A 20303-nucleotide genomic window follows, 5' to 3' on the forward strand; every position below is an offset into this window, starting at 1 on the left:
CTATAGTAGGAAAAAAAGAGCACTAGGGTAAAGGAGGAGCAGATCTTGGGTCAAAGGGGTAGCAATAAGATGAGGAAGCTCTAGCGCAAAGGAGGGAGGTACTAGGATGATGTGAGGTAGCACTAGGGGGGTGAAGGTGGAGTATTGGGGTGAGGAAGCACTAGGGAGAGCAGCAAAGCACTTGAGCACAGTGGGGGGTTCCCTAGGGCAAATGAAAGGGAGCACCAAGATGATGGGGAGAGGGGTTGGCACTAGGGTGAAGGAGGTGGAGAACTGGCGTTAAGCAGAGGGAGTAGGGTGAAGGAGCAGAATCCCTAGGGAGAGGGAGGAGAATTACTAAGGTGAGCTCTAGTTTGAGAGAGGGGAAGCACTAGGGGCAAGTAAAGTGGTGCGCTAGGAAAAAGGAATGGGAGCTATAGGGCAAAAGAGGTGGAGCACTAGTGTGAAGCAGAGGGAGTAGTAGGGTGCAGGAGGTGGAGCATTATGGGAAGCAGAGGGAGTAGTGGGGTGCAGGAGGTAGAGCACTAGTGTGAAGCAGAGAGAGCAGTAGGGTGCAGGAGGTGGAGCATTATGGGAAGCAGAGGGAGTAGTGGGGTGCAGGAGGTGGAGCAGTGATGTGAAGCAGAGGGAGCCATAGGGTACAGGAGGTGGAGCATTATGTGAAGCAGAGGGAGCAGTAGGGTGCCGGAGGAGGAGCATTATGTGAAGCAGAGGGAGTAGTGGGGTGCAGGAGGTGGAGCATTATGTGAAGCAGAGGGAGCAGTATGCCATGTCATATAATGTAGGACAACAACAGTGACCAATTAGGAAAATCCATCCTGGCTGTTTGAGTCTCCCCCTGTAGGGGGCTCAGTGGAACGACGAGTGGTGCAGCACATAGTTGAACAATTATTTCCCGAACCCAAAAAATTAATTCTTCCTTCCTCCAATTGCTTCTCCCATAAAAATGTTATACCGCAGAGAAGGCGCATTGTGGGGATCATTTGGAGATTATCGGCGCTCCCATCGCTGCTCCTAGGACTGGAGCATATGAGTGAAATAATCTGACCCAATTCATTGGTCGCTTATATATACAACCCTCCGGGAGCCAAGTAGGTCAGATTTCGTGTCCTCTGGCAGGCCGGTCGCCTTGTTTTTGGGTTACGGTCAGGAAACCAGAGGATGGAGTCTACAAACCACAATGGAAGGATTTTGGTGACTTTGTTTTATGGTTTGTGCCTGAACACCCGGGAGGGGGGGGGGGGGTCAGACATTTTCTTCTTCCCACGCTGCAGGAAACGCTTCCGTGTGTCGCGAACGCCAACAAGATTAAAGTGACAAACGGCGAATGTGATGTACAGCTGGAGGCATGAACTTTAAGTTGGATGTGACAGATGGTGATGGCCCCCCATAAGTGGAATCCTTTAAATTGGAACTCCAGCTAACCACACATATGGGGGCTTTTCAAAGGAGTTGTATTTCTGTCCATCCCGTCCTGAGATTCTCACAGCTCTGCCTCACAGCACAGCACAGCAGACCTGATCTTTTCTTTGCTGCAGTTTCACTTTCACTTGCAGGTCCACTCCCCCATGCCTACTCTATGGTTGGCCGGTGAAAGGAGAAGGAGCAGACTGATGAGCCTATCTCTCTGCCCTATCAGTGTGTCTCCTCGCACATCTGCTTGTCTTTTTCTCCCAGTCTGAGCTCTGCTGTACAGGGACTGGGAAAAGGCTGATTCCAAGTCAGATCCAGGTACTTTACACTGCTTGCACTGAAAAAAATAAATAAATGTAATGATATATATATATAAAGAGTATTTTATGTTGAAATTCAGCTTACCTATTAGGGTGGGTTTCCCATCCCTTCCTGTGATGTCACCTGGACGTGAGGTGGTCACCTGGATGTGAGGTGGTCACCTGGACGTGAAGTGGTCACCTGGACATGAGGTGGTCATCTGGACGTGAGGTGGTCACCTGGACGTGAAGTGGTCACCTGGACATGAGGTGGTCACCTGGACCTGAGGTGGTCACCTGGACGCGAGGTGGTCACCCAGATGTGAGTGGTCACATGGACCTGAGGTGGTCACCTGGACCTGAGGTAGTCACCTGGACGTGAGGTGGTCACCTGGACGTGAAGTGGTCACCTGGACATGAGGTGGTCATCTGGACGTGAGGTGGTCACCTGGACGTGAAGTGGTCACCTGGACATGAGGTGGTCACCTGGACCTGAGGTGGTCACCTGGACGTGAGGTGGTCACCCAGATGTGAGTGGTCACATGGACCTGAGGTGGTCACCTGGACCTGAGGTAGTCACCTGGACGTGAAGTGGTCACCTGGACGTGAGGTGGTCACCTGGAAGGGAGGTGGGACTGTCTTATAAAAGAACTTATACTATAATTTCTTAACCCCTTGGGAAATGAATGTTTATATTGTAAATTGGAAAGCAAAATCATGGTGTACATATCGTTGGAAAAATAGGAAGTGACCCTTTTGGCAATAAAACACGAAATATGTTGGAACGGTGTGATGTGTGTTTTCTGTACCTGAGAGCCGGTTGATGGATCTCCAGTTGGACGGTGGTGGTCTCGCTATATAGGTAAACTTTGAAAATCTTCTTCCTATCCCTGTGTGTTACAGGATATTAAAACGGCTAAAGGATATCCACCCCTGTGTTCTTAAGGTATTAGGTTCATATAATCATAAACCACGATTTCTTAATTTCCCATGCTCTATTTCGGCTGGGAGAGTTCCAGACATAAATACAATAAATGTTCTAACATTATTTAAAAAAGAGATTCACTTAAGAGCAAAATTGCATTTAATAAAGCACTGTGGCTAAATAGTATTCACCCCTGTGTTCTTAAAGTATTAAGTTCATATACCACTATTTCTTAATTTCTTATACTTTAGCTGGGAGATTTCCAGACATACTGCAACATTATTTAAGAAGATATTATGTATTGAGTTATGCATAAGGCTTGATAAGCACCTTAACCAGATAGTATCCAACCCCTATGCACTAAAAGTATTAGGTTATAGAATGCATTAAGGTGAAAAAACCTTGAGGGTTTATAACCCCTTTAAGTATATATGTTCATAAAACATTGTACGTTAATATCTTAAATTCTATTATATACTGTACATATTATCCCTGATGTAGAGTAAATGTTGTAACATTATTTAAAAAGAGATTTGGTAATGTTTAAACAACATTAACCTTTTTAAAGCCCATAGGTGAGATGGTTTCCACCCTTGTGTACTAAAAGTATTAAGTTTAGTAATTAATGAACCACTATATATTATCACGATCTTACACTAGACTTACACAAAACTTTCCAAGACTGTCTGTAAATCATCAGCAGATGTTTTGGATGAAGAAAAGTCTTTAAAAACTGGTGGTCTATCCTTACAACAGACTTCACCACAGCGAAAAAAACTGAAGAGAATTTGACCAGAGCAGCCAAAGGTGGGAAGGTGTAGCTGCAGCATTCGATAGATCCAAAAAAATGTTTACTACCTCTTATGACCTTTGCTTTCGGTGCAGTTGTACAGAAAGCAAATTGCAAATTTGACGTTGGCTGCCATTGTTCTTGAGGGGTTGTAAAGGGCTTGTAAACCTTGAGAGTTTACAACCCCTTTAAGTATATATTTTCATAAACCACTGTACTTTAATATCTTAAATTCTATTATATACTGTATACATTATCCCTGATGTATAGGAAATGTTGTAACATTATTTAAAAAGAGATTTGGTAATGTTTAAACAACATTAACCCTTTTAAAGCCCATAGCTGAGATGGTTTCCACCCTTGTGTACTAAAAGTATTAAGTTTAGTAATTAATGAACCACTATATATTATCACGATCTTAGACTCTCTTTATCTGGGACATTCCAAGAATGTCTGTAAATCATCAGCGGATGTTTTGGATGAAGAAAAGTCTTTAAAAATTGACGGTCTATCCCTACAATAGACTTCACCACAGCGAAAAAAACTAAGGAGAATTTGGCCAGAGCAGCCAAAGGTGGGAAGGGGTAGCTGCAGCATTCGATAGATCCAAGAAACTGTTTACTACCTCTTATGACCTTTGCTTTCGGTGCCATTGTACAGAAAGCAAATTTCAAATTTGACGTTTGCTGCCATTGTTCTTGAGGGGTTGTAAAGGGCTTGTAAACCTTAAGAGTTTACAAACCCTTTAAGTATATATTTTCATAAACCACTGTACTTTAATATCTTAAATTATATTATATACTGTACACATTATCCCTGATGTAGAGTAAATGTTGTAACATGATTTAAAAAGTGATTTGGTAATGTTTAAACAACATTAACCCTTTTAAAGCCCATAGGTGAGATGGTTTCCACCCTTGTGTACTAAAAGTATTAAGTTTAGTAATTAATGAACCACTATATATTATCACGATCTTACACTAGACTTACACAAAACTTTCCAAGACTGTCTGTAAATCATCAGCAGATGTTTTGGATGAAGAAAAGTCTTTAAAAATTGACGGTCTATCCCTACAACAGACTTCACCACAGCGAAAAAAACTAAGGAGAATTTGGCCAGAGCAGCCAAAGATGGGAAGGTGTAGCTGCAGCATTCGATAGATCCAAAAAAACTGTTTACTACCTCTTATGACCTTTGCTTTCGGTGCCATTGTACAGAAAGCAAATTTCAAATTTGACGTTTGCTGCCATTGTTCTTGAGGAGTTGTAAAGGGCTTGTAAACCTTGAGAGTTTACAACCCATTTAAGTATATATTTTCATAAACCACTGTACTTTAATATCTTAAATTATATTATATACTGTACACATTATCCCTGATGTAGAGTAAATGTTGTAACCTTATTTAAAAATAGATTTGGTAATGTTTAAACAACATTAACCCTTTTAAAGCCCCTAGGTGAGATGGTTTCCACCCTTGTGTACTAAAAGTATTAAGTTTAGTAATTAATGAACCACTATATATTATCACGATCTTACACTAGACTTACACAAAACTTTCCAAGACTGTCTGTAAATCATCAGCAGATGTTTTGGATGAAGAAAAGTCTTTAAAAACTGGTGGTCTATCCTTACAACAGGCTTCACCACAGCAAAAATAAACTGAGGAGAATTTGGCCAGAGCAGCCAAAGGTGGGAAGGTGTAGCTGCAGCATTCGATAGATCCAAAAAAAATGTTTACTACCTCTTATGACCTTTGCTTTCAGTGCCGTTGTACAGAAAGCAAATTTCAAATTTGACGTTTGCTGCCATTGTTCTTCAGGGGTTGTAAAGGGCTTGTAAACCTTGAGAGTTTACAACCCCTTTAAGTATATATTTTCATAAACCACTGTACTTTAATATCTTAAATTCTATTATATACTGTACACATTATCCCTGATGTAGAGTAAATGTTGTAACATTATTTAAAAAGAGATTTGGTAATGTTTAAACAACATTAACCCTTTTAAAGCCCCTAGGTGAGATGGTTTCCACCCTTGTGTACTAAAAGTATTAAGTTTAGTAATTAATGAACCACTATATATTATCACGATCTTAGACTCTCTTTATCTGGGACATTCCAAGAATGTCTGTAAATCATCAGCGGATGTTTTGGATGAAGAAAAGTCTTTAAAAATTGGTGGTCTATCCCACCACAGCGAAAAAACAGGTGGAGAATTTGGTCAGAGCAGCCAAAGGTGGGAAGGTGTAGCTGCAGCATTCGATAGATCCAAGAAACTGTTTACTACCCCTTATGACCTTTGCTTTCGGTGCCGTTGTATAGAAAGCGAATTTGACGTTTGCTGCCATTGTTCTTTAGAATTGCAGATTCCGCAGAAATGGACAGATCGAACACTAACAGACAGTTCTGCTTTCCATTAGCCACAAGCAGAAGTCACAAAGAGGAAGAAAAATCTTCAGTTTTATATTTAGGAGCTGAAATCTCTTCTGGAATTCCCAATTCATCAGCCAGAGAAATTGCTGACCCAACATCCCCCCCCCCACATAAATAAAGCCCATCAGGAAACTGTTTGTTTTTATTTAATCAGACAGTACAGCTTTTCTCACGTTGATCATAATAATATGTGAACACAATTTATTGTAAATCTACAAGGGTGGGAACACTTGAGTGGGAAAAGAAGCGCTCCCCGTTTAGCTTAACCGGCCTAACACAGAAAGTGGTGCGGTTACACCTGAACTGTCATGGTCACGGGTCCAAATCCACAGGTAGAGGAATGGTCAACAGGAGCGTGCCTGGGGCTGCCTGGAGATGAGGTTGTCACAGAGGCGTTCGGGGCATCCTGGAAGTACAGGTAGACACAGGACACTGTGGAGTCACTGGAAGTCACAGGAGTCACTGGAGGCACAGGAGTGCACAGGGGTCACTGGGGCCACTAAAGTCACTGAATACACAGGAGTGCACAGGGGTCACTGGGGCCAATGGAGACACAAAAGCACAGGAGTCACTGGGGCCACTAAAGTCACTGGATACACAGGAGTGCACAGGGGTCACTGGGGCCAATGGAGACACAGAAACACAGGAGTCACTGGGGCCACTAGAGTCACTGGATACACAGGAGTGCACAGGGGTCACTGGAGACACAAAAGCACAGGAGTCACTGGGGCCACTAAAGTCACTGGATACACAGGAGTGCACAGGGGTCACTGTGGCCAATGGAGACACAAGAGCACAGGAGTCACTAGGGCCACTAAAGTCACTGGAGGTACAGGCATGTACAGGGGTCACTGGGGCCAATGGAGACACAGGAGCAAAGGAGTCACTGGAGATGCTGGAGTCACTGGATGCACAGGAATACACAGGGATCACCAGGGTCAATGGAGACACAGGAGTCACTGGGGATACTGGAGTCACTGGATACGCAGGAGTGCACAGGGGTCACTGGGGCCAAAGGAGGAACAGGAGCACAGGAGTCACTGGGGCCAATGGAGACACAGGAGCACAGGAGTCACTGGGGACGCTGGAGTCACTGGGACCAATGGAGCCACAGGAGTGCACAGGGATCACTGGGGCCAATGAAGAGACAGGCGCACAGGAGTCACCGGGGACGCTGGAGTCACTGGATACACAGAATGCATAGGGGTCACTAGGGCCAATGGAGACACAAAAGCACAGGAGTCACTGGGGCCACTAAAGTCACTGGATACACAGGCGTGCACAGGGGTCACTGGGGCCAATGGAGACACAAGAGCAAAGGAGTCACTGGGGCTACTAAAGTCACTGGATACACAGGCGTGTACAGGGGTCACTGGGGCTAATGGAGACACAGGAGCAAAGGAGTCACTGGGGATGCTGGAGTCACTGGATGCACAGTAATACACAGGGATCACCAGGGTCAATGGAGACACAGGAGTCACTGGGGATACTGGAGTCATTGGATATGCAGGAGTGCACAGGGGTCACTGGGGTCAATGGAGAAACAGGAGCACAGGAGTCACTGGGGCCAATGGAGACACAGGAGTCACTGGGGCCAATGGAGACACAGGAGTACACAGGGATCACTGGGGCCAATGGAGACACAGGAGCACAGGAGTCACCGGGGACGCTGGAGTCACTGGATACACAGAATGCATAGGGGTCACTGGGGCCAATGGAGACACAGGAGTGCACAGGGGTCACCAGGGTCAATGGAGACACAGGAGCAAAGGGGTCACTTGGGCCAATGGAGAAACAGGAGCACCGGAGTCACTGGGGCCACTACAATCCAATTGAGACGCAGGAGTGCACAGGGGTCACTGGGGCCACTACAGTCCAATGGAGATGCAGAAGTGCACAGGGGTCACTGGGGCCAATGGAGACACAGGAGCACAGGAGTCACTGGGGCCAATATAGACACAGGAGCACAGGAGTCACTGGGGATGCTACGGTCAATGGATACACAGAAACCACTGCATCTTATTTTCTTAGATTCTATTATTGCAGCTGACACCGTCCCTAGTGTAGAGCAGACTTGGTAACAATATTTTGGAAGAGATTTGGTTATGGTTAAACATATTAATTTTGATAAAGCACCTAGGTGAGATGGTATCCACCCCTGTATACTAAAAGTATTAAGGTCAGTTATTTATAAACTACTGTACTGTTTCTTAACATCTTAGACTCTTTTTTAGCTGGTGCAGTCCCAAAAATACAACAGTAACTTTATTTAAAAATGGATTCAGTTATACCTAAACAATGTTACATTTGATAACGTACCAGGGCAAAATGGCATCCACCCCTGTTTACTAAAGGTTTTAAGTGTATTAATTTTCAATAGCTTAAGTTCTTAGATTCTAATTCAGCTGGGACAATAACAGGTGTGGAGCAGATTCTGTAAAAATGTTTAAAAGGAGATTTGATCATGTTCAAAAATCATTACCTTTGATAAAGCACCTAGGTGAGATGGTATTCACCCCTGTGTGCTAAAAATAGTAAGACCAGTAATCCATAAACTACTATAATGCTTCTTATCACTACATCTTGGACTCTGTTTAAGCTGGGACAGTCCCAAAAATACAGCAGATGTTGTAACATTATTTAAATATGGATTCAGTTCTATCTAATTAAAATTACGTTTTATAAATCACCTGAGCTAGATGGTATCCACCCCTGTGTACTAAAAGTATTTAGTTCATTAATTTGCTATATCTTAATTTCCTAGACTCTAATTCAGCTGGGTCAATCGCGGGTGTTGAACAAATATTGTAACATTATTTAAAAGAAGATTTAGTCATGTTTCAACATCATTAACTTTGATAAAGCACTTAGGTGAGCTGTTGTCCACCCCGTTTACTAAAAGTATTAAGGTCAGTTATTCATTAACCACTACACTCTTTCTTAACATCTAAGGGCCCTTTTACATGTGCGGACCGTTCAGATCCACCTGTCATTTTTTTTTAGGTTATGGAGCCACGGATGTCAGCAGTGACATGACCGATGACATCCGATCCGCCCTGATCCGATCCGCTAAATCCAAATGGATGGAAACCCTATATTCCATCCGTCTGGTGGATCGAATCGGATGAAAACGGACAGGCGATCCATTTTCATCGGATCCCCCCATAGAGGAGAGTGGAGATCTGACAGGTCCATTTCTGCACAGTGTGCAGAGACGGACTTGTCACCTGTCTGCTCAGTGGGGATCAACAGAGCGATCCCTGCTGAGCAAGTGCATGTCTGAATACGGATCCACACATGTGAAAGGGGCCTTAGACTCTTTTCCAACTGGAACAGTCCCAAAAATGCAACAAATGTTGTAACATTATTTAAGAATGGATTCAGTTTTACCTAAACAACATTTAATTCGATAAAAAGCACTTGAGCCAGATGGTATCCACCCATGTCTACTAAAGGTATTAAGTTCATTAATTTGCTATATTTTGATTTCTTAGACTCTAAATCACCTGGAATGATTATGGGTTATATTGCAATTATTTAAATAAGATTTGGTCACATTTATACATCAATAACTTTGATAACACACCTAGGTGAGATGGTATCCACCCCTGTGTAATAAAAGTATTAAGTTCATTAATTAATTATATCCTAATTTCTTGGTTGCTAATATTTTAACTGGGTCAATTACGGGAGTAGAACTAATATTGTAACATTATTTAAATGGAGATTTAGTCACATTTAAACATCATTAACTTTGATAAAGCACTTGGGTGAGATGTTGTCCACCCCTGTGTAGTAAAAGTATTAGGTTCATTAATTTAAAATATCTTAATTTTTTTATGCCGCATACAGACGATCGGAATTTCCGACAACAAATGTTCGATGTGAGCTTGTTGTCGGAAATTTCGACCGTGTGTATTCTCCATCGGACATTTGCTGTCGGAATTTCTGACAACTGTTTGAGAGCTGGTTCTCAAATTTTCCGACAAAAAAAACTTGTTGTTGGAAATTCGAATCGTGTGTACACAATTCCGGCGCACAAAAGTCCACGTGTGCCTGGAATCAAGCAGGAGAGCCACACTGGCTATTGAACTTCATTTTTCTCATTGTACGTGTTGTATGTCACCGCGTTCTTGGCAATCGGAATTTCCGACAACATTTGTGCGACCGTGTGAATGCAAGACAAGTTTGAGCCAACATCCATCGGAAAAAAAAATCCACGGTTTTGTTGTCAGAAGGGACAATCAATGGTGTGGAACCGATATTGTAACATTATTAAAAGAAGATTTGGTAACGTCTAAACATCTTTAACTTTGATAAAGCACCTAAGTGAGATGGTATTCAACCCTGTGTACTAAAAGTATTAAGTTCATTAATTCATAAAACCTTCATTTCTTAGACTCTAATTCAGCTGGGACAATTAATGGAGTAGAACATATATTGTAACATTATTTAAAAGAAGATTTGGTCACATTTAAACATCTTTAACTTTGATAAAGCACCTAGGTGAGAAATATTCACCCCTGTGTAATAAAAGTATTAAGTTCATTAATTCATAATATTCAAATTTCTTAGACTCTAATAATCCAGCTGGGCTAATCACGGGTGTAGAACAAATATTGTAACATTATTTAAAAGAAGATTTAGTCACGTTTAACATCATTAACTTTGATAAAGCTTCTAAGTGTGATGGTATCCACCCATGTGTAATAAAAGTATTAAGGTCAGTTATTCATAATATCCAAATTTCTTAGACTCTAATAATCCAGCTGGGCTAATCACGGGTGTAGAACAAATATTGTAACATTATTTAAAAGAAGATTTAGTCATGTTTAAACATCATTAACTTTGAAAAAGCTCCTAGATGAGATGGTATCCACCCATGTGTACTAAAAGTATTAAGGTCAGTTATTCAAAATATCCAAATTTCTTAGACTCTAATAAATCAGCTGGGCTAATCACGGGCGTAGAACAAATATTGTAACATTATTTAAAAGAAGATTTAGTCAAATTTAAACATCTTTTACTTTGATAAAACACCTAGGGGAGATGGTATTCACCCCTGTGTAGTAAAAGTATTAAGTTCATTAATTCATAACTTCCTCATTTCTTAGACTCTAATTCAGCTGGGACAGTCAATGGTGTAGAACAGATATTATAACATTATTAAAAGAAGATTTGGTAACGTCTAAACATCATTAACTTTGATAAAGCACTTAGGTAAGATAGTATTCACCCCTGTATACTAAAAGTATTAAGGTCAGTTATTCATAATATCCTAATTTCTTAGACTCTAATATTTCAAATGGGTCACATTTAAACATCATTAACTTTGATAAAGCTCCTAGGTGAGATGGTATCCACCTATGTGTACTTAAAGTATTAAGGTCAGTTATTCATAACATCCACATTTCTTAGACTTTAATAATTCAGCTGGGCTAACAACGGGCGTAGAAAAAATATTGTAACATTATTTAAAAGAAGATTTAGTCACGTTTAAACATTATTAACTTTGATAAAGCTCCTAGGTGAGATGGTATTCACCCCCTGTGTACTAAAAGTATTAAGTTCATTAATTCATAATTTCCTCATTTCTTAAAGTCTAATTCAGCTGGGACAATCAATGGTGTAGAACAGATATTATAACATTATTAAAAGAAGAGTTGGTAAAGTTTAAACATCATTAAAGCGGGGTTCCACCCTAAAGTGGAACCTCCGCTGATCAGATCCCTCCCCCCCTCCGGTGTCACAATTGGCACCTTTCAGGGGGGAGGGGGTGGAGATACCTGTCAAAGACAGGTATTTACAACCACTTCCGGGCATAGACTCCCGTGGGAGTCTACGCCATTTCCTGTATTAAGTTCATTAATTCATAATTTCCTCATTTCTTAGACTCTAATTCAGCTGGGACAGTCAATGGTGTAGAACAGATATTATAACATTATTAAAAGAAGATTTGGTAACGTTTAAACATCATTAACTTTGATAAAGCTCATAGGTGAGATAGTATCCACCCCTGTGTACTAAAAGTATTAAGGTCAGTTATTCATAATATCCTAATTTCTTAGACTCTAATAATTCAGCTGGGCTAATCACGGGCGTAGAACAAATATTGTAACATTATTTAAAAGAAGATTTAAACATCATTAACTTTGATAAAGCACCTAGGTGAGATGGTATCCACCCCTGTGTACTAAAAGTATTAAGGCCAGTTATTCATAATATCCTAATTTCTTAGACTCTAATAATTCAGATGGGTCATTAACTTTGATAAAGCAACCTAGGTGAGATGGTACCCATATATAATATAAAAATAATACAAAGGTCACTATTCACAGGGAGCAAGATTTATATGGCTGTGCTACCCGTGGGCCTGCATCCTAGTTTAAGAAGAAGATGGAGGTCCCTTTAGACACACCTTCTGGGCAGAATGGAGGACGATGGCAATGTCAGTAGCAAAACTATTTTTTTGGAGCTTTAAAAATGACTTGTATGTGTATATACTGTATATTTCACAATACTACTTTTTTTTATTTTTTTTCTCTCTATTACTTAGAAATGCGTGTTATGTTCCAACTTCCTCTGCACTTTGAGTCAATATAAAACGTGACAGGCAGGGAAATATTGACCTTTCCACCCTAAAAAAAAAGAAAAAACCTCCCTAAAATTTCCCAAGGACCAGCAGTGACTGTCATTTTTTGTTTAAAAGAAACCAGCAGGGAGAGAACGGTGAGGCATTGCTAACCCCCTCCTTCCTAAAAAAATGCTGGTGGCAAGTCTATGGGGCAGCTTAGACGGTCGCTTTAAAGCGGACCTGTCATGGGGGGGGAATTTTTTTTATTGTTAGTAATTGTTTAATTTTCACGCTTCCAGGTATTTAAGGTGGTTGTGCAAAAGAAGTCTTTTACCGACTTGCTTCAGGATGGCAAGGCATGCTGGGACTTGTAGTGCTTCTTCGGTGGGCTACGTGACAGCCACACTCTGTGTGTAGTGTAATAATCAGATGGAGGCAAATCTGTTAAAAGTACAATCATTTATTAGCTAGTGTACATATATAATACAAGCAAATATATTCTTTGAGAAGACCTGCACTGGAAATGCGGAACAGGGGAGAAAGACTTTGTGTGTTTCGCCATCTTGTGGCCATGGGGGTGAATTACAACCTCCTTCTTGGTAGTACTTTTTTTTTTTTTATTCAAGCAAAAGCAACTGTTTGGGCGACTTTAATCATAGAATTTTGACTTTTCATGTCATCATTTTGAGTATATTAGGTAAATGTAAGCTTGGCATATTTACCCCATTTTAGCCAACAAACATAAGAGCAGTGTTTTCCAAACTGCCACCCTGTGGGTTGGATGCGGCACTATTCCCCCCACTGACACCAATGATGGGGGCACTATTCCCCCCACTGACACCAATGATGGGGGCACTATTCCCCCCACTGACACCAATGATGGGGGCACTATTCCCCCCAATGACACCAGTGATAGCACACTATTCCCCCCATTGACACCAGTGATGGGACACTATTCCTCCCACTGACACCAATGATGGGGGCACTATTCCCCCCACTGACACCAATGATGGGGGCACTATTCCCCCCACTGACACCAATGATGGGGGCACTATTCCCCCCAATGACACCAGTGATAGCACACTATTCCCCCCATTGACACCAGTGATGGGACACTATTCCTCCCACTGACACCAGTGATGGGGCACTATTCCTCCCACTGACACCAATGATGGGGGCACTATTCCCCCCACTGACACCAATGATGGGGGCACTATTCCCCCCACTGACACCAATGATGGGGGCACTATTCCCCCCAATGACACCAGTGATAGCACACTATTCCCCCCATTGACACCAGTGATGGGACACTATTCCTCCCACTGACACCAGTGATGGGGCACTATTCCTCCCACTGACACCAGTGATGGGACACTATTCCTCCCACTGACACCAGTGATGGGGCACTATTTCCCCCATTGACACCAGTGATAACACACTATTCCTCCCACTGACACCAGTGATAGCACACTATTCCTCCCACTGACACCAGTGATGGGCCACTATTATTCCCCCCATTGACACCAGTGATGGGGCACTATTCCTCCCACTGACACCAGTGATGGGGCACTATTCCCCCCATTGACACCAGTGATGGGACACTATTCCTCCCACTGACACCAGTGATGGGACACTATTCTCCCCACTGACACCATTGATGGGGGCACTATTCCCCCCACTGACACCAATGATGGGGGCACTATTCCCCCCACTGACACCAATGATGGGGGCACTATTCCCCCCAATGACACCAGTGATAGCACACTATTCCCCCCATTGACACCAGTGATGGGACACTATTCCTCCCACTGACACCAGTGATGGGGCACTATTTCCCCCATTGACACCAGTGATAGCACACTATTCCTCCCACTGACACCAGTGATGGGCCACTATTATTCCCCCCATTGACACCAGTGATGGGGCACTATTCCTCCCACTGACACCAGTGATGGGGCACTATTCCCCCCATTGACACCAGTGATGGGACACTATTCCTTCCACTGACACCAGTGATGGGACACTATTCCCCCCACTGACACCAATGATGGGGGCACTATTCCCCCCACTGACACCAATGATGGGGGCACTATTCCCCCCACTGACACCAATGATGGGGGCACTATTCCCCCCAATGACACCAGTGATAGCACACTATTCCCCCCATTGACACCAGTGATGGGACACTATTCCTCCCACTGACACCAGTGATGGGCCACTATTATTCCCCCCATTGACACCAGTGATGGGGCACTATTCCTCCCACTGACACCAGTGATGGGGCACTATTCCCCCCATTGACACCAGTGATGGGACACTATTCCTCCCACTGACACCAGTGATGGGACACTATTCTTCCCAATGATACCAATGATGGGGGCACCATTCCTCCCACTGACACCAATGATGGGGCACTATTCTTCCCACTGATACCAATGATGGGGGCACCATTCCTCCCACTGACACCAATGATGGGGCACTATTCCTCCCACTGATACCAATGATGGGGCACTATTCCTCCCACTGACACCAATGATGAGGCACTATTCCTCCCACTGATACCAATGATGGGGCACTATTCCTCCCACTGACACCAACGATAGGGCACTATTCCTCCCACTGATACCAATGATGGGGCACTATTCCTCCCACTGATACCAATGATGGGGCACTATTCCTCCCACTGACACCAATGATGGGGCACTATTCTTCCCACTGATACCAATGATGGGGGCACTATTCCTCCCACTGATACCAATGATGGGGCACTATTCCTCCCACTGACACCAACGATAGGGCACTATTCCTCCCACTGATACCAATGATGGGGCACTATTCTTCCCACTGATACCAATGATGGGGGCACTATTCCTCCCACTGATACCAATGATGGGGCACTATTCCTCCCACTGATACCAATGATGAGGCACTATTCCTCCCACTGATACCAATGATGGGGCACTATTCCTCCCACTGACACCAACGATGGGGCACTATTCCTCCCACTGATACCAATGATGGGGCACTATTCCTCCCACTGATACCAATGATGGGGCACTATTCCTCCCACTGACACCAATGATGGGGCACTATTCTTCCCACTGATACCAATGATGAGGCACTATTCCTCCCACTGATACCAATGATGGGGCACTATTCCTCCCACTGACACCAACGATAGGGCACTATTCCTCCCACTGATACCAATGATGGGGCACTATTCTTCCCACTGATACCAATGATGGGGTACTATTCCTCCTACTACTGAGCACAGACATAATGAATTTGTTTTACTCCCACTGGCCACAGTCCAGCCCCCCTAAAGTCTGAAGGCCTTTTATTCAGCAAGTTTGGAGAGTCCCGGATGCCTCGAGTACCTCATATTGTGAATAGCGGGGTCTAATTAATAGGATGTAATAAATAGACCTTGAATTTTAGTGCAAGCTCCACTTTAACAAAGAACCATCATAAAAACGTTTTTTTTTTATCACTCTTTTGTCCCCTGTGACACAAAGTACATGGAATATTTTGTCCAATGTTGCTAGTTACTTCCTAACGCTAGATATGAGATCCAATTGGGTGTCCCCTCCCCCCCCCCCCCCCCATAGCTGTCCGACAACACAGCTGGGAAGGAGACGATTGCCTTTCTCATCTGTTTTGCCAGGATAAGCGGCAGCAAGAGAAATTCAGAGGGGCGGGAGGCTGACACGCCTTTTCTCTCTCTGCATTGCTCTTGCCACTGCTTGTCACAGGAAAGTGCTGTGTCGTTATTAAGCTGTTGCCTCCTTTCTATCCATTAAGGTCGAACTGGGCACCCCCCCCTTGGCTGTCCGACAACATAGCTAGGAAGGAGACGGCCACTCTTCTCAGCTCCGAGCTCTTTCCCGGGGAAAACACCAGCAACAGGAATTGAGTTGAATGAAAGGCTGACATGTGCCCTAACCCAATGGATTCCTCTTGCCAATGCGCGTCTTAGGAAAGTGCTATTATGAAGCAGGCGTCTCCTTCCTAGCTATGTGGTCAGACCGGGTGCCCCATCCCCTCCCCACGGACGTTCAGCAACATACTGTAGCTAGGAAGGAGACAGCTGCTTCATAATGGCAATTACAGACAAGTAATGGCAAGAGGAATGCAGAGGGAGTGGGTGCAAGTCAGCATCCCATGCCTCTGAATTCCTCTTGCTGCCGCGTATCCTGAGAAAGTGCTTGGAGCCGAAAAAAGCAAATGCCTCCTTCTTTTGTATGTTGTTGGACAGCCATGGGGGGGGGGGGGTGCTCAGTCCGACCTCATGGCTAGGAAGGAAAAGTTCTCTTTTCTCAGCTTTAAGCACTTTCCAGAGACAAGCAGCGGCAAGAGGTATTCAGAGGGAAGGGCGGCCAACGCACTTCCAACACCCCCTTCATTCCACTTGCTATGGCTTGTCTACCGAAGGTGCTGTAAGTGTTGGTATATGAAGTGGCCATCTCCTTCCGGACAGAAGGTGCTTCCTAATGGCACTTTCCCGAGACAAGCCCTGGCAAGAGGAATGCAGAGGATGCAAGTCAGCATCCCATGCCTCTGAATTCCTCTTGCTGCCGCTTGTCCCGGGAAAGTGCTTGGAGCCCAAAAAAGCAACTGCCTCCTTCTTTTGTATGTTGTTGGACAGCCATGGGGGGGGGGGGCACTCAGTCCGACCTCATGGCTAGGAAGGAAAAGTTCTCTTTTCTCAGCTTTATGCACTTTCCAGAGACAAGCAGCGGCAAGAAGTATTCAGAGGGAAAGGAGGCCAACGCACTTCCAACACCCCCTTCATTCCACTTGCCATGGCTTGTCTACAGAAGCTGCTGTAAGTGTTGCTATGAAGTGTCCACCTCCTTCCTAACAGGAGGTGCTTCATAATGGCACTTTCCCGAGACAAGTCATGGCAAGAGGAATGCAGAGGGAGAGGGCACAAGTCAGCATCCCATGGCTCTGAATTCCTCTTGCTGCCGCTTGTCCCGGGAAAGTGCTTGGAGCCCAAAAAAGCAACTGCCTCCTTCTTTTGTATGTTGTTGGACAGCCATGGGGGGGGGGGGCACTCAGTCCGACCTCATGGCTAGGAAGGAAAAGTTCTCTTTTCTCAGCTTTATGCACTTTCCAGAGACAAGCAGCGGCAAGAAGTATTCAGAGGGAAAGGAGGCCAACGCACTTCCAACACCCCCTTCATTCCACTTGCCATGGCTTGTCTACAGAAGCTGCTGTAAGTGTTGCTATGAAGTGTCCACCTCCTTCCTAACAGGAGGTGCTTCATAATGGCACTTTCCCGAGACAAGTCATGGCAAGAGGAATGCAGAGGGAGAGGGCACAAGTCAGCATCCCATGGCTCTGAATTCCTCTTGCTGCCGCTTGTCCCGGGAAAGTGCTTTGAGCCAAAAAAAGCAACTGCCTCCTTCCTTTGCATATTGTCGGACAGCCATGGGGGGGAAGGGGGAGCTCAGTCTGACCCCATGACTAGTTGGGAAATGTTTTTTATGCACTTTCCCGAGACAAGCGGTGGCAAGGGGTATTCAGAGGAAAGGGAGGTCAACACACTTACAACTCCCCTTTTGTTCCTCTTGCCATGGCTCGTCTAGGGAAAGTGCTGTAAGTGTTGTTATGAAGTGTCCATCTCCTTCCTGATGGAAGGTGCTTAATAACGGCATCTATGGCACTTTTTTCAGAGCCAAGCAGGGGCAAGTGTAATGCAGAGGGCAAGGAGGCCAAAGCACTTGCACTCCCTTTACATTCCTCTTTCCACGGCTTGTCTACAGAATGTGTCATAAGTGCTGTTATGAAGTGGCCATCTCCTTCCCAACCAAAGGTGTTTCATAGTGGTACCTATGGCACTTTACCGAGACAAGCCGTGGCAAGAGGAATGCAGAGTGAAAGTAGATCAACACACTTCCACTCCCCCTGCATTTCTCTTACCACGGCTTGTCTACAGAAGGTGCCATAAGTGCTTTTATGAAGTGGCCATCTCCTTCCTAACCAAAGGTGTTTCATAGTGGTACCTATGGCACTTTACCGAGACAAGCCGTGGCAAGAGGAATGCAGAGTGAAAGTAGATCAACACACTTCCACTCCCCCTGCATTTCTCTTGCCACGGCTTGTCTACAGAAGGTGCCATAAATGCTGTTATGAAGTGACCATCTCCTTCCTATAGGAAGGTGCTTTATAACTGCACCTGTGGCACTTACTGGAGCCAAGCATTGGCAAGAGGAATGCAGAGTGAAGGGAGACCAACGCACTCCCACTCCTCCTGCATTGCTCTTGCCACGGCTTGTCTACAGAAGGTGCCATAAGTGCTGTTATGAAGTGACCATCTCCTTCCTATAGGAAGGTGCTTTATAACTGCACCTATGGCACTTACTGGAGCCAAGCATTGGCAAGAGGAATGCAGAGGAAAGTGAGACCAACACACTTTCTCTCCCCCTATAATCCTCTTGTCATGGCTTGTCTCCAGAAAGTGCAATAAGTGCTGTTATGAAGTGGTCACCTCCTTCCTAGCAGAGGGCACCCATGGCACTTTCCTGAGACAAGCAGTGGCAAGAGTAATGCAGAGGGAAGGGAGGCCAACATACTTCCTCTCCCCCTGCATTCTTTTTGCCACGGCTTGTCTCAGGCAAGTGCCATAAGTGCTGTTATGAAGTGGCCATCTCCTTTGTAGCGGATGGTGCTTCATAATGGCACTTTCCCAAGACAAGCAGTGGCAAGAGGAATGCAAAGGGAGAAGGGGGGGGCGTGTCAGCATCCCATCCCTCTGCATACCTCTGGCCCCCGCTTGTCTCAGGAAAGTGCTCGGAGCTGGGAAAAGCCCCCTCCTCCTTCCTAGCTATGTTGTGGGACAGCAGAATGGGGGGCACCAGTCCCATCTGACCTCATGGTTAGGAAGCAACAAACAACATGGTAGTACAACAACAACAAGTAGTACCAAGGAGGACAGAACAGTGAAATAAATGTAATGGCGGTTCTTAGTCGGAGGAAAGGGCTGTCTCCGGGTAAGCCTGCCCTCGTGGATCACTTTATATATATATATTCCACATATGGGAACCTAGTATTGAGGTAGGCACCACACTTATCAGAGGTGTCTTGCCACAGGGTCTATTTGCAAATGTATGGAACAAACACCTTCTTCTCTGCTTCTTCCATACAAGAATTATTCAGTCCGTGTACCCATTTCTTTTTCCAGCTACAGTAACAATCTCTTCAATTTCCCAAACAAAAATTTGAATTTCTTGCAAAACCTGCCAAGTCTTCTTCATCACATACTAACACAGACCGAGGTTCCTCAATGAGAACATGCTGGTACTTTGTAACCCAATTCCGAGCCGTCTCCACCTCCCAAACCATTCGTAACATTTCTGGGTCCTTACTAATGTCAGGTCCTTGACTTCCTTTGGTCCACCATTGCCAGTAGACAACCAAGGCCTGAAGATCGGGTAGGCCTTGTCCAGAGGGCTACCATATTGTTCTTTGCAGGAAAAGTTGGGGCGCTATTGGTGGGCCTTAGCTGACAGTAGGGGGGTCGAAATTTGCCGTGCAGGTCTGCAAGATGCATAGATCGAACTTGAAAGAGGAGTGCCAATGATTGGCACCTTAAAGAGTTGGTAGGAGTTGGCGTAGGGGTGACAGCGGGGGGGGGGGGGAGCCTTTAGGTTGTTGGGGGTCTGAAGAGCTTAGGGCACTCTGGGAACGGGGTATAACAAGCTCATATGCTCGGCCCCCTTGAAGGGTAACTTTTGGCTGGAGTAGTAGTGAACGACCTCCGGGATGCTGCAAAAGACGCCGCTGGTCTGGTTCAGGGTGAACTTGTTGTCCTTGGTTTGCGCCACGATGATGTGAACGCAGCCCTGGCTGGTCCTGCAAGGAGAAA

General features: G+C 44.6%; 2 protein-coding genes across 6 annotated transcripts in view; one reads left to right on the forward strand and one right to left on the reverse strand.

Moving 5' to 3' along the window:
• The window catches only part of IL6R (interleukin 6 receptor), a 34033-nt gene extending 31536 nt beyond the window's left edge, over positions 1 to 2497 (forward strand). Inside the window, exons 10-11 of one of the 4 annotated variants that reach the window (XR_013264805.1) lie at positions 1 to 516; positions 561 to 2497. The exon at positions 1 to 516 is cut by the window's left edge and continues 2954 nt beyond it. The gene's annotated coding sequence lies outside the window, so the exon portion shown is untranslated. The other 3 variants (XR_013264806.1, XR_013264807.1, XM_077463937.1) reach the window with 3 other exon arrangements.
• Positions 2498 to 10401: 7904 nt separating this feature from the next.
• The window catches only part of SHE (Src homology 2 domain containing E), a 30840-nt gene continuing 20938 nt past the window's right edge, over positions 10402 to 20303 (reverse strand). Inside the window, exon 6 of one of the 2 annotated variants that reach the window (XM_077463936.1) lies at positions 10402 to 12874. In XM_077463936.1, the coding sequence (XP_077320062.1) occupies positions 12859 to 12874 (16 nt within the window). In that variant the 3' untranslated portion in view covers positions 10402 to 12858. The other variant, XM_077463935.1, reaches the window with a different exon arrangement.

Source organism: Lithobates pipiens, unplaced genomic scaffold, assembly GCF_037356315.1.
Source record: "Lithobates pipiens isolate NorthernLeopardFrog02 unplaced genomic scaffold, aLitPip1_a1.2 Scaffold_30, whole genome shotgun sequence".
NCBI lineage: Eukaryota > Metazoa > Chordata > Amphibia > Anura > Ranidae > Lithobates > Lithobates pipiens.